Raw genomic sequence first — 15,537 nt, 5'->3', positions numbered from 1 at the left:
CCTCCTTATTTCCTATCAGCCCATCAGTTCTCCATTTAGCCATCATCTTTCCAGGGATCCCTCCCCTCATCCCTGTGTTGTTCTCACAGCCTGTGAGGACACACTCATTAGATAGCATCTTGACTCACCCCACTGAGTTCCAAGAGGTCTGTGCTGGTGTTTGGGGCACTGCTGAATTCCCAGAGCCCATCAGAGTGCCTGGCACACAGAGGGTCCCTATTGGATTTGCTGAATGAAGGCACAAATGACTAGCAGCCCACCACTTTGCTGTTATGAATGAATTTGAACCTGCTTTACCTTGGGACAAAGTGGTAACGTGCTGAGGCGGGCTGAGCCGCCCTTTTCCAGTCTGGCTGTAAGCTGCTACGCTCACTCGATATTCAGTTCCTGGTTTCAAATCTCCAATCACTTCTTCCTGTCAATAATCAAACAAGAAAGGTGCCAAAGGTCAGAATTCCTTTTGGGCAAAACCTATAGTTTCCACAAGGTTTACATCTTGAGGTTCCTGTGAAAATGCTTAGAACTTTGCTTTGTCTAAAATTGGCCTAGTTTTAAAATTTGCTAAAAGGGAAACACCATAACATTCCCAAGACTGAAGGGTTACTTTTATGGAATCTATACACTGTACTACTACCAGGGCTCATTGACATCATCAAATGTTGCTGTCAATATTCAAACTCTTTGATCAGACTAGAGGCTGCTGGAATGATCTTTTCCAGGGTTGGATTCCCCCAGTTCTTTCTTTTTAGATTGCAGATGCTTAGGGTTCAGTCTCATAGCAGGTGATGCTGCTGCTGTATGTCCAGGGACCCTCCATTGAGAAACATTAGTATTAAGGATGGATGGATGTGTGAACTTACCCTGTGTCCCCAAGCCTATAGTGCTAAAGAGTAGGTGGGAGCCTGGGCCTCCTCAGTGAGAAGCACAAAGCACACTATAGTGGAAAAAGAGCCAGCCTGGAGTCAACCAACCTGCCCTTGAACCCTGATTCACCCACTTATTACTAGCTGTGGCCTTGAAATCAAATCCCATGAGCTTCAGCTTCTTCCTCAGTAAAACAGATATGACGTACAACTAACTATCTTACATGGTCATCATGAAACAATGTATGTCCAGGAGCTGGTACGGAGAATGTACTCAAGAAACAGATAACAATGACTATTGTCTTAGGTGTGTGGGGACCAGGCTCCTCTCTGTTCACCTGGGTTGCTCATCTACTCTGAGACTCAAGCCCCCCCCTTGACATCTTCCCTGACCATCCAGGCCTGGAGATCCCACCATGTTAAATGCTCTGCCACTAATTTATAATATATATATAAAATATATAATGTGTATATATATATACACACACACATATATACATACATATATATGTGTGTGCGTGTGTGTGTATGTATGTATATATATATATATATATATATATATATAGAGAGAGAGAGAGAGAGAGAGAGAGAGAGAGAGAGAGAGAGGGAGGAGAGAGCATTCCTAGAATTCCTAGAATTTTTCTCATGGTATCAAACTTTAGATGATAGGTCACAGTCCAAACACATGTGCACTAAAATTTGCATACGATTACCTTCAGGCTATGATCAGAAAGTACATATGAACATAAGTAAATTTCATGTTTAGACTTGGGTCCCATTCCCAAGATATCTCACTATGTATATGCAAACATTACAAAAGAAAAGAAAGAAAAAAGAAGGAAGGAAGAAAGGAAGAAAGGAAGGAAGGAAGGAAGGAAGGGAGGGAGGGAGGGAGGAAGAAAGGGAGGGAGGAAAGGAGGGAGGGAGAGAGGAAGAAAGGAAGGAAGGAAGAAAGAAAGGAAGGGAGGGAGGGAGGGAGGGAGGAAGGAAACCTGAAACACTTCTGGTCCCGAGCACCTTAGGTAAGAGACCTGTATGACAGATTGTTACTGTTTCTCCTATGAGATTGTATGCCATTGAGAGCAGGTAACATATTTCTTCAAAATGTCTTTTGCAGGTAATGAAACATTCATTGTTGCAAAAGAAAGTTAAGAAAATTCATAAAAAGTGTTTTGAAAGCATTCAATGGATAATTGTCAAAATTTAATACAGTAGTTCTTAAACCCTGACTACACATTAGAATCATCAGAAGATCTGAAAATGTAAATAATTACAGATTTGAAAACATAAATAAAAACTGATGCCTGGGCTCCGCTACATTCTGCTTAAATCAAAATCTCTGGGGACAAGGTTCAGGCATCTGCTTACAGCTCTCCAGGTGAGTCTAATGGGCATCCAGGTTTGTGAACCACTGGTCTAGAAGGTAGCTCACCTCCTGAGCTCTGGACCTATCTGCTTCCTCCCCTCTATTTGTCACGTATCTCCAATGTCTCCTGCATCTCCCTGATTTTTCCGTATTTGCTCAAATCACTCCCATCTTAAAAATAATCATCCCTACCTACCACACATGCACCCCTAGTTTCTCCCCTCAGAGACATCTTTTGGAAGATGTCTCCACTTCCTTACCTCTCGGTCATTCCTCCACTTACTCCCATCTGACCTCTCTCCTCCACAAACCTATTGAGATGTTCCTACCAAAGCCTCCACAACAATTCTTTAACAAATCCAATGCAACATCATCTTTTGACTTTCTGCTGCTTTCCATACTGTTGCCTGCTCTAGCTTCTGAAATCTCTTGCCTTCCTTGTAAACCATGGTTCCACTCCTCCTTGGTCTCCTACTTCTTTTGTTGTTGCTTTCTAGGATCTTCTATCCTTCTTTCCCCTCTCTCTACTGTCCTTTGGAGAGCTGGTCTTTCCCAGGAGCTCATTCCTTACCATCTTCTCTTCCCCTCGGTATACTTGTGGGCAAACTCTTCTCCTACACCCTGAGTTTCTGGTACCACCTTTGTGGTGGCACCTCTAACGTCTACACCTCCTGCTCTGCCTCTTGACCTCCAGGCAAGCATTTGTGATTGTCTCTTGACCAACTCTACTGGACGACTACCAAGCAACTCAAGTTCCACGCAACCAAAGCTCACCCCCGCATTCCTCCCCCTACTAGCAAAGGTATCACAAAACATTGCTTCATGTGTGGTGTTCTATGCCACTTTACCCAAGTGAGAAATCTGTGATACTGCCTTCTCTTTGTTCATTCATCCTTCCAAACCACCATCCATCCAATCAGTTGCCAATTCAGTTGCTGCCACCTTTTTTTTTGGTATCACTTGAATCTGTTTATGTCATTTCATTCTTAAAGTCATTTAATTCCAAATCCTCAACATTAAGACAATGGGCCCTGTTTCTCCTTGCCACCAAAGTGCCTGTACTCCAGTTTAGACCCCACACTCTGCTAAAGTTATATTTATAAATCTTAAATCCCATCATAACTCTTTCTACTTTAAACACCCTTAGAATAGTGTTATTTGTGTCCCTCTGTGTATCCTTCTAACATCCTTCCATGCCACCTCCTTTTCTTGTATTCTACATTCTAGTCATACTTAAGAACTTGGCAGGACTCAAATTTATGCCATTCAATCGCTTGCCTCTGGGCCTTTGAACCTGCTGCTCCCTCTACATGAAGTGTCCTTCTGCCTACTCCTGCCTGGCTCACCCTGCTCATCCTTCATGACTCAATTCAGCTGAGACATTACCTCATATCTCTAACCCCAGCCCCAGTCTGGTTAGGTGCCCCTCCTCTGTGCCTCCTGGGTGTCCTTGGTGGACTTCAATCTTCACACCACTCACCTTACATTGTAACTGTCTGTTAATTTGTCACCTTCTCCCCACCCACTGGAGGGTAGAAGGCCAGTTCTTATTCCTCTGGCATCCCAGAGCTTAGCATAGTATTATCAGACCCACAGCAAATGCTCATGCAATGCTTTTTGATGAATGAATAAATGAACTGAAGTGAAATAAAAGAAAGAAACCAAGAGCCAAAATGTCCCATATAAACAGATTACCTCATCCAGAAACCAGCTTCAAGCACTGACCCATCTTGTCAAGAGCATCAGTATCGGCTGTGGTTTGAATGTGACCCCACAGTGCATATGCTGGAAGCTCCGTCCTCATGCAACAGTGTTGAGAGACGGGTCTAATAGAAGGTGTTTCGGTCTTGAGGGCAGAGCCCTCACAAATGGATGGCCCTGCAGAGTGGGCTAGCTATGGAGGGAGAGGATTAGCTATTGAGAAAGTGGGCTTGTTGTAAAGGTGCCTTTGCCGACTTTCTCTCATTCTCTCTTGTCCTTCCATCTTCCACTGTGTTGTGATGCAGCAAGAAGCCCTCACCAGATGCCAGCAGGGGTCAGTGCCATGACCTTGGACTTCCCAGCCTTCAGTTTCATGAACCAATGAACTTCTTTTCTTTATAAATCACCCAGTCTATGATATTCTGTTATAGCAACATAAAGCAGACTAAGATAATACCCTTGCCCTTAGCCCTGGAGTAACTAACTCCAAAGACAGGCACGATTTCCTGTGGTCTACCTCTACCACAACTTTTAGACCATTCTCATTTTCCATTTTCTCTTCAGTGCCCTCATAGAGGCCCCTTGACTCCCCGAGTCATTTCTACAGAATCCTGGAGAGCAGCTGTCTCCAACCTGCATCTCTCTCCCTCCTGCTCATCTTCTCTCCATGGAGCTGCACAAGGGGTCTTTGGCTCCCCTCCTGTTCTACTCCTGGCATCTGTGCATTCTGGCTCCACCTCTGTCCTTGGGATTATGTCAAGTTGAATGGTCTGAAGGGAGCAGGTGAATCCAAGAACCTGTTCTTATTTTCTCCCAAATGCCACTCCAGGTTCATCTCAAGCAGCAAAACACACTCTCAAACCAACTCAATGCTCTGGTGGGTTTTTGCTTTAGAATCCTCTCTTTATTCAAATATTCCTATTTGCTGATGACATATGTTAGAAGACCCAAAAAACTCCACCAGAGAACTTCTAGAACTCATAGATGCTTTCAGCAAAGCAGCAGGATATAAATTAACAACCATAAATCAATCCTATTCCTATACAAACATGATGAATCAATTGAAAGAGAAATTAGAAAACCTGTCCCATTCACAATGGCCCCAAAGAAAATAAAACATTTGGGAATCAATCTAACAAAAAAGAGGTGAAAGACCTGTACAATGAAAACTTCAGAATACTAAAGAAAGAAATTGAAGAAGACGTTAGGAGATAGGAAGATATCCCATGTTTTTGGATAGGCAGAATTAATATTGTCAAAATAGCCATAGTACCAAAAGCGCTATACAGATTTAATGCAATTCCCAATAAAATTCCAATTACATTCTTCATAGAAATAGAAAAAACAGTCATGAAATTCATTTGGAAAAACAAGAGGTCTAGAATAGCCAAAGCAACCCTTAGTGAGAAAAGTGAAGCAGGAGGCATCACAATACCAGACATTAAATTATACTACAGAACTATAGTAACAAAAACAGCATGGTGCTGCCACTAAACAGACATGAAGACCAATGGTATAGAATAGAAGACACAGAGACAAATCCACATAAATGCAGTTATCTCACTAGAAAAAGGCTCCATAAATATACATTGGAGAAAAAATAGCCTCTTCAATAAATGGTGCTGGGGAAACTGGACCCTTATTAATAAAATGAAATTAGACCCCTTTCTCTCACTATGCACAAAACTCAACTCAAAGTGGATCAAGGACCTACACATTAGACCAGCGACCCTGTGCCTACTAGAAGAAAAAGTAGGCCCAGATCTCCACTGTGTTGGCTTAGAAACTGATTTCCTTCTTCCTAAAGTGCAAGAAATAAAACCAAGAATCAATAAATGGAATCAAACTAAAAAGCTTCTTCACAGCCAAGGAAACAATCAAGAACATGAAGAGAGAGCCTACAAAACGGGAGAAAATCTTTGCCACCTGTACCTCAGATGGAACATTGATCTCCAGGATATACAAAGAACTCAAAAAATTTAACATAGCTTGTTAGCTATCCTTAACTACCTTTGAGGGGTGATTTTTCTGCCCTTGGTGTTTTCACACACATGGCCTTATTTAAATCTTCCTCAGTCCTTTGAAGCTGGTGGCACTCTTATTTTTACTTGCAGAAGTGGAAAAATAAAGCTCTGAAAAATTCACAATTTACTGAAGGATATTGGTGTAATAACTTACAGAATGGGGATTCTCACCCTGCTCAGCTTGACTCCATGGCACAAGGCCTAACTGGATAATACCATATGAAAAACACTAAATAACGTTACTTATCATAAACACTGAAGACTAGATTATGATTACTTTATAAATGTGGAGTTAATGTACAATAAATGTAAATGTTACCATTGAAAAAAAGGAAAATTATATTTTTAGTTGTTCCACATATAGATTTAAAACACCTGAACTGTTCCTACCATGTGGAAGGTCTGTGCTGCTCTTAGCCAGGTGAGAGGTTTTGGGTGAGCCTCCCCGGAGCCAACTGTTCCCAGTCTGTCTTTTCCTGTTTATATGCCAGCAAGTTGGCAGCAGAGTGCAAGGGTGAAGAGTATAGAGGAGTTGGGGCCATGAGTTGGGTCCAAGTGATTTAACTGTCATCACTTTAAGATCTCTCCTCCCAAGGGGAGCCCCTCGTTATATTGCAACTTAAGATAACCTTTGAAATTTTTAGACGAATACCACACAATTCCACAAACCTTCACATTTCTGTCCTTGAATGTCTTGCAACTATAGCTTCAGACTTGCATCAAACTGTAGAAGATGCGGAATGTGCTCTTTTTCAAATTAAAAAAAAACGGTGTTTTATTGCCTTGTAGAAGTTTGAGAACAACTCCTGATGTTTATGTCTTTTGATTGCCCTGGACCAGAGACCAGATGAATTCAACTGTCTCTCCTGGCACATTCCTCCACTTCTTCTTCTTCTTCTTTTTTTTTTTTTTGAAAATTGGGTACTTTGCTGAAAAATAACCGTGCTCTGTGTTTATCTACACATTTCTGAAATTCAGAACCCAACTTGCCTCTGTTGTCTTTCCAACACCCCTTGTAGGTATTGTTTAATCAGTGAATTTGCTTCTGGGGAAGACAATCGAGGCAAGACATTTCACTGAGCCCAGGGAGGAAGCTCAAGCAACTTTGAAGCAGGTGAGCGATTCCCAGGGATTCTGGCCTTCAGCACAGGTTGCCATAACAACAAGTTTTCATCTCATAATTGGTTTAATTGTACTAGCTGAAATTCATGTAGCCTTTTGAAATTCATAAGATTTTGGCACATCATTGCCTCTTTTAATCCTAACGAGGGCCCTAAGAGGTCAGTCCCGTACTCCCCAATTCACAAATGAAGAAACCAGATCCAGAGAGTTTATAAAACTGCCCTTAGGGGCAACAGTGAGTCTACTTTACATCCTAAGACATACCACAACTTCATCTGTTTCCTATTGCCCGACGTCAAGATATAGTGTATTTAACTCTCAGGCTGGCCTGCTTTTCCAAAGTTCAAGTTCAACTGTCTTTTCCCTCTAGTCACAGTCTGACCTGGATGACTGGTCATCCTCTAGTATTCATTACTCTTGACTTGAAATTCTTATATTTTGGTTTGGATGTGGCCACTTGGAGACTCCCTGTGTTCCTTTCTTCCAGGTGTTGCCATGTGACTAGATTCTGACCAATATTTTGGAAGTGAAAATGCTGAGGTCAATTTCTGAATTATCCCTTAAAAGGAAGAGGCACGTATTCCTTTTCCTCTTTTTATCACTAGAATGTAGATGTGACCGTGAGCCATTTGGGACCTTGGGGACAAGGTCACAAGGAGTTGGCAAAACAATGGGATGGAAAGAGCCTTAGTCTCTGGCACAGGGAAGCCACCAGAGGAGCCCTAATAATATCCAAAGGGTCCCAGGAGGGAAACGCAAGGCATATCCTCTTAAAATTACTATTACGTTGAGTTTGAGGACTGCTAGACTTGTATCCTCACTACCCAATCTGGGTAGTCACGTAGAAATCCCCCAAAACATGTGACTATTCCTTACCAAATACCTTTCACTCTGCGTTGATGAAACCACATTGAGAGGCTCTGAACTTGTCTCTTACCCTGAGTTTGGACCTCAATGTTATGTACTTACATGCTACTATTTTCTTCTATAGCTGAAAACCTAGATCATTTGGCTTCATAAATGAAGCAAAGGTTGTCCTACCCACTAGTCCAATGAGCACAGCTGAGAGGAGTCAGGAAGTAGTAGAAACTGAACTAGAAGCCAGGAGATCCAGGTTCTGCTGGGCGGCAATGGGAATGCCATTTATCCTCTCTGGGGAAATGGTTCAACATCAAAATTGTTCAATTCTTCTTATGTAAGCTTCATTGATAAATAGTAAACATGAATTCAACTTCACAGTAACACTACAAGTCAAGGTTTTCTTAGAGGCTGTTGAGAATACTTAGCATCACTCAATGGAAGACACCAGAGAAATAGAAAAGTGACATCTTCCTGGAGTCCTTTCTCCAGCAGCTCTAAGGAAGCCTATGCAGAGCAGAGAGGAGGAAGGACTTGCAGGGATTTCTGTTTTCTCAAGTGCCTACAGGAAATCAGAGAGCATTTTCCAGGGCTTTGCTGCAGGGGAAGTATTAGATTTAAGGGCTGGAAAATTTTCCCTCTGTCCTGAGAACTGCAGGAAGTTAGCATCCCTGGTGCTTGTCCACTAAAATGCCCACAAACATTCCATACCACCCCCCACACACATTTGCAAAATATCTCCAGACAGGAACCATTGCTAATCCATCCTGCCATTTTATAGTCTCAAAAAGAGATTCAGAGGAGCTCAGTGACCTTGGACAAGGTCACTCTTGCTCTAACGACAAAGCAGGGACTAGATGCAATGTCTTCTGATTCCTGGTTAAGTTTTCTCTCTCTAACCTTGGATAGACCCAAACAGAATCACTGTTCTGGGTCAACAAGACCAACAGGTAACAGAGCAGAGGGATGCCTCCACCTTGGATGAACGAGACAATGTACTTAGATGCCAGGAGAAAACAGAAGAACTTTCGATTTCTATTCTATCTCCTCCTTTAAAAAATTCTGTGGGTTTTAAAAATGTACATAATATATTAGTACAGTGGTATATGTATAATTTATAAATACATAAATATACATACATTGATGCATGTTCAAATATTTTTTTAACTGATGGTATGCATGATCAAAAAGTGTGGAAACCACCAATCTCAACATCCTTTCCTGTTTCTAACTCTAAAATATTATGAAATGATCTGATTTGTTTTACTGTTTTGTTTTCCAGGATGACATCTATAGGCTATTCTTCTAAGATAAAAGATACAGTGGGTGTGAAATACTAACCAAATTGGAAGCCTCTAGAAAGCAGATTATCCAACAATGCATCAGAATTCCACATTAAAAACCAAGTTATTTCGCTCAATTTATCATTTTAATCAGATCCACCATTTGTCAATCCAATCCCCTATTTGGCATTTAATCTGGAAAAATCAAATCAACCATTTTTAGATGCTGGGTCCTGCCTTATGGAAAAGACAATCTGGATTTGTCGGAGTAAAGAAAGGAGAGGTTAAGGGAAGGAAGGGTGCCTCTAGGGTGCGGATCACTAGTTTTAACATTTTCTCTCTTTTTCAATCAGTTTCACCTAGGCTCGAAACAGAGCTTAAATTACTTCAACCTTTAAAGATGCTTCTCTTAACCTTAGTCTGCCATGTGAGGTGAAGCAGCACACACAAGGATAAAAGCAGTTCCTCTCTAAAAGATTAAAAATACACCTAGTGCACTCAGAAGTTCCTGCTTGCCCAAGAGGCACACTCTCCACTGCCTTAATCAGAGTGAGGGGGTTGCAGCAAAATTCAACATTTTAATGAAATTCCCACCAAATTCTGCACTGGGGCAGGATTTCCTAAAACATACTTACAAAAATTGCCGGTTGATCAGGTTGTACCTGGAGAACAACAACAAAGGGGGGGGGGGAAGAGTGAGAAAACACTATCAGGACTGAAATGAACCCACAGCACCTGCCCCTTCTCTCTAGCTATAGCCAGGTAGCAAACACGCACCCACGCAATGTGAATTTTATCAAGCACTTACCTAGTTCTTATTCTATGCCTGGTACCATGCTGAGGGATTTGCATCCATCACCTCTTTTAACACAACATCTGTATTCTAAGGATGGTAGGATATAGTACAGAGGTTCCCGAACCTTCTGTGTTCATGGCACACTTAGTTTCTAACATACCATTTTTATAGCATCTCTAGACCAAAAGAAATGCCCCTAACAATTCCATTTGTTAAGTAGTTATAGCCAAACAACTTGTTAGTACAGTAGTTCACACAGACGTTGCTGTTTTCCTTGAAAATTTTAAATATTACAATGATCTTGTAAGCTTGCTACAGAGCCCCAGGGCTCCCTGAAGCACAGCTTGGGAACCACAGATCCACCACCTGTGGCACAGATACTATCAAAGTCCCTATTTTGTTGATGGGAAATGGGCCCAGAAAGGTTACCCAGCTGGTTGGATGTAATATGGGAATCTGAAAGCATACAGAAACCCAGAGCCACTCTGCTGTCAGACTGTCCTCTCTCCTTGACTTACTGTACTACATCCAGTTACCACCTCCTCTCTCCATGCTGTATACACTGAAACTCCCCCCACCCCAACCAAACACACATACAGACAAGCATATGCACACACGCACACTCATTCCTGGGCTTCAAATCATTCCCTCCCATTGGGATGCCCCTCCCTCACGCCTGCTTTTCTAGAAAGTTTCTTGCTTCTATTTCCAGCCCTAAGTTAACTCTGGACTGCTTGGTCCTACACTCATCTTTTCTTCTTCAGGAAGGAAAAGACTGTAAGTGCCATGTTAGTGACAGTTGATATGTCTTACGTTGTTCTCTAATTGCATTATTGGTATGAATGTGGTTTTTCCAATAAGACTAAATGTTTGCCCCAAAATAGGGATGGTGAATTATCTCATGCTAGACATGTAGAAACCACTGTGCCAGTTTGTTGAAATCAGCAAGATGATAAATGCTAGAATTTCACAGCATATGCTAATGACTGGATGTAAATAACAGAGAATTATTTAACATAAATGTCATCAGGAATGGTAACTAACATCTGTAAGGCCTTTTTACACTTTAGGAAAGACTTTTTGCATACATGATTTTATTTGTTTTTTGCAACAGTCTGTATTATCTCCTTTCATGGGAGAAAGTGGAAGCTTAGGCAGGTTAAGTGGCTTTGGCCAAATTTGCAACATGTAAGTAGAAAAAGCAGATCTGGAAACCCATTGTATTGATTTCCTTCCTGACCCTATTTTCTCACTTCCCTGCAGTCTCCTTCACAGAGATGTCAATTTTCAGCCCAGATCCCATATGATAGACAGGCTTTCAATTTCAGAAGTACTGTCCCAACTTCATGGCATCCTTAGCCCTGCACTCTCAATACCTCCACTGAGATGCTGTGACCCCGCAGGACATAAGGCTGGGCTGGCTATGGACACTTCCAGGGAAAATGCTGACCCTTTGGTTGAGGTCAGTGGGTCTGTGGAAAGTTCCAGAGCTGTCAAGAGGACAGGGAACCTCAAGTTTGTGGTTTCCTAGACAACCCAATCTCCCCTGTTATGGTAGTGTGAACCACAAAGGCTGTCAGCTTCTGAGGCTAACAAGGACTGCTTAACAAAAGTCTAGATCAAGATTAAAAGCATGCCATAAAAATAGAAGCAAGCTGGAAGTGTGCATCCATTCTTTATGGGTCACTAGCTAGTTCTGGAGTTCAGAAATATCAGCCTTGGGTTTACAGTAGATGCTATTTCTTACTAATATATGACTTGAGGACATTGTTTCACCTCTCTGAGTCTCAGCATTCCTGTTAGTAAGATGAGATCATAGGATAGTCATGAAGATTAAATGGAAAAACAAATGTAAAGCATGAGGGGATAGAGCCTGGTGGGTGACAGACACTAAATAAGTAATAGCCACTTATCAAAGATGACAAATAGTTTTCAAACTGGGCTGCACCTAGCAGGCACTTATTATATAGGACAAACCCTGCCTCAGCTGCCTCCACCACCATTAGAAAGGTATTACGGGCACTGGTGTAACTCCTTGTAGAGCCCCTCAAAGACTCCAGCTGAGAGGTTATAGTAGCAGAATAAGGAAGGAAGAAAGTGAAAGGAAAGAAACCAGAAGATGCCTAAGACAAGACGTTACCCAGAGGGACCTTAAAGGGAAACAAAAGAAACAGAGGAAGAGCTGACAATTGGTGCTGAGCTTGACAAGGAAAATAAACAAGACCATTTGTAGATACATTTCAAATTACATCATTTTCTTCTGCATTGTGTCTCCAGGAAGTTGAGAAGATACAAACGTGTTATATTTATTTCTAGAGCTTTGTTGAAATTGCAACAAAATAAAAATCAAAATTGAACTTGATGAAGAAAACAGGGGGGAAAAATAGCCATAAGGTCACTGTTTCCTCTCATGACAAAATGGGGTTGAGTCCTGCATTTGCACCAGGATTCTTTTATCAAATGCCTGCCTTTCTGGAAAGACAGATGGCAGTTTTCAGAAGCAATGTACACAAAGACGTTTGGAAATTCTAAAGGACTGTGCAGACATTCGTTATGATTATTACATGGATGGCAGCTCACGTACTAACTTAGAAATCTTTCTGAATCTCCCCCCAATGACAAGGCCCAGGTGTTCTGAGGGGCTGCCAGCATGGACATACTCACAGCAACTGGGGTATCCTGGCTGAGAGGCACATTGTGCGACCGCTCCTGCAGGGACTTATCTGCATCGACTTCAGAGTAAAAGACCTTGAAAAGACATAGACACCTGGTAAGAACAGAGTCCCTACTTCTCCAAGATCAAAGGTTTGAATTGCTCACAAAGGAAGCAGGTTCTGAGGTGCATCAGGCCACCCCACTAGTTCCTAGTTCTGTGGGAATGAACATCAGACATACCTGGTGTGGTTACAAATCCAGAAGCCTGCAGAGGCCGGGAGGAAGACAAGGTATCTGTGAAGGGGAGTGGGGGCTGGACCCCGCTCCTCTCCTACTTCCCCAAACCATGACCCTATCAGGTAATCTTGCATCTTCCCATATTTAATATGCCATGAGTTCAGAAATATGTCTCTCTAAGAAGACCAGAGGACGAGGTCATGATGAATACTTGCTGATGGTGAACTGGAGTCTGTAGGGACTGGTCAGACTTGAGGGCTTTCATCCCATCTCAAATGGGTCCTTCATCTCCAGTGGGCTTGGTGTCCCACAGGAATATGGGACCAGTGTGTCCAACTGTCTGGATGTCTCAGAGATTTAAGAACTCCACATATTTATCTGAAATACCCTGACTTCTAAAAGTTGGTTTATTTTTAATAACACTACTTAACAAAAACATTTTGGAGAACCGAAATCTGCCCAATTTTCAGCCTCTAATTGTAGGGTACCTTCTATGTTCCCTCCTCCACTTTGCCTGTCCATATCTTTAATTCAGTTCATACATTTGTTTGTACTTATTGATCACATTCCACAGTGACTCCCTGTGATTTCTCAGGTTTCTGTATTATTCTCCCAATGATATTAGGCAATTGGATAGCAGAAACCATATCTTCTACTTGCTTTATATTTTTCCATTGCTGCACAGAGAAAGAACTGGATAGATCCTGATTAATGCAGAGGTCATTCTCAGGGGTCTTAGAAATGCCCTTGAAATATTTCTTATAGTTTCACCAGAAGAGAATGAGGCAGTTATTAATATGAGAGGACTGGTAGTAAGGAGGCCATAGACAGGTTGAACACCCTTAATCCACAAATCTGAAATCTGAAATGCTTCAAAATCTGAAATGCTTCAAAATCTGAAAATTTTTGTGCCTGATGTGACATCAAAAGTAGATAATTTCACATCTTACTTCATGTGATGGATCACAGTCAAAATGCAAGTCCACTAAAAATATTACCTTCAGACTATGTGCATAAGGTGTATGTTAAACAAATGAATTGTGTATTCAGACTTGGGTCCCATCCCCATAACATCTTATTATGTATATGTAAATATTCCAAAATATGAAAAGAGTCAGAAATCCAAAACACTTCTGACCCCAATCATTTTTAATAAGGCATACTCAACCTGTTCAGGAGGTACAAAGATAGGGAGCATGTACAGTCACCCCAACATGCTCACTGCAGAAATCCCCACATGTACTCACGGTGTATCCAGTGACTGGGCTTCCAGGATGCCGTGGCATTTTCCACTGGATGCTGAAAGCTGTGCAGTTCAGGGCACCCAGCTTGATGTCAAGAGGAGGCCCCACCTTGCCTGCCCCCAAACAAAGAAATTATGTTAAAAGATCTATGCATCTTACCATCAGCATATTTATACAAGATTTAAGAGTGTGTACTCACAAAAAAAGAACATGCTCAAAGACGGCTCCACGGGCTAGAAATGCAGTCATCCCTCTGATGTGCCACCCCTGTCTCAGTTGACCTCACCAAATTTTTGCTATCCCCTCCCAACCTGTCACTGGTAGAGAAATCAGCCCCACTATTGACCTTGGTTTATTCCATAAGTTCTAATAGTAAAGGGCCAGAAAGCAAGATTTTGTTTGTTGTAGACCAGACATACATGACTTGACTCTAGGCATTTGAAATGGTTTCAAGAAAGACAAAGAATTTTTATTTACCCATTATATATTATAATATATAATATATATAATAATTATAATATATAATTATAATTGAACCAATGAAGAACCAAAAAGATCACTGAAGATTAAATTCCTGAGTAGTGAAAGTTGTAGGTGTCGGGGGCAGGAGAGAGCTGTCTCTGGTTCTGCATTAGTCTGCTTATATAGCTAGTATTTTATTATAATGAAACATTTTAAAAATATGCTTAAGTATAAAATAAGATTTACACTTTTTTAAACATTTTACTGTCTACTTGTCTTAAACAATTTTATAATTATAAACTCTAAAGCAACATGCAAATTGTCATAATTTAGAAAATGCAAAAAGATCATATCATTCTGAGATGAGTCCTATTGGCATTTTGGTATGTCTCCTTTGGATTACATACAACATTTTAAAAAGTTGTTTGATTCTCTGTGTGTTTTTTATTGCTTTGAATTGTTGTAACTATAATGTAGTAATTATGTACATATACATATATGCTCATTGTTTTAAATTTTATTTCACTTAATTTACAGTCATTAAAATCATTATGTTTAATGTCCATAAATGCTTCCCTGCAATGCAAGTGCCATAATTAAGAGAACTTGGCATTCTGCTGTTGTCAAATAATATATCTCTCATGTTTTGCCATTTAAAATAATGTCCACGAGGGCAGGAACCAGGTCAGCCTTGATCAGTATACAGAGACTAGTAAGCAATAGGGCTCAATGAACATTCCTTAAATGAGTGAATGTTCTGCACTGCGATTTTCCACTTACTAATGTCTTGATGTGCTTTCTTTTTATTGACAACATACAATTCTCCTGCATATCAATTAGGATACTTTGCAATTCTCAGAGATCCAATATATCTATTTATTGCACTAGGGCCAATTTGTTACCAGGGATGCTCACCAATGTTTTTT

At 41.1% G+C, this 15,537-nt stretch overlaps 1 protein-coding gene across 2 annotated transcripts in view; it reads right to left on the bottom strand.

The window, feature by feature from the left end:
• The window catches only part of Egflam (EGF like, fibronectin type III and laminin G domains), a 173,837-nt gene that overhangs the window by 98,411 nt on the left and 59,889 nt on the right, over positions 1-15,537 (bottom strand). Inside the window, exons 3-6 of one of the 2 annotated variants that reach the window (XM_076857391.2) lie at positions 14,153-14,262; positions 12,678-12,761; positions 9,853-9,879; positions 298-415 (exon numbers count right to left, since the gene is read on the bottom strand). In XM_076857391.2, the coding sequence (XP_076713506.2) occupies positions 298-415; positions 9,853-9,879; positions 12,678-12,761; positions 14,153-14,262 (339 nt within the window). The remainder of the gene's footprint in view (positions 1-297; positions 416-9,852; positions 9,880-12,677; positions 12,762-14,152; positions 14,263-15,537) is intronic. The other variant, XM_076857392.2, reaches the window with a different exon arrangement.

This window comes from Callospermophilus lateralis, chromosome 5 (assembly GCF_048772815.1).
Source record: "Callospermophilus lateralis isolate mCalLat2 chromosome 5, mCalLat2.hap1, whole genome shotgun sequence".
NCBI lineage: Eukaryota > Metazoa > Chordata > Mammalia > Rodentia > Sciuridae > Callospermophilus > Callospermophilus lateralis.
This window is presented reverse-complemented; position numbering and strand designations above follow the sequence as displayed.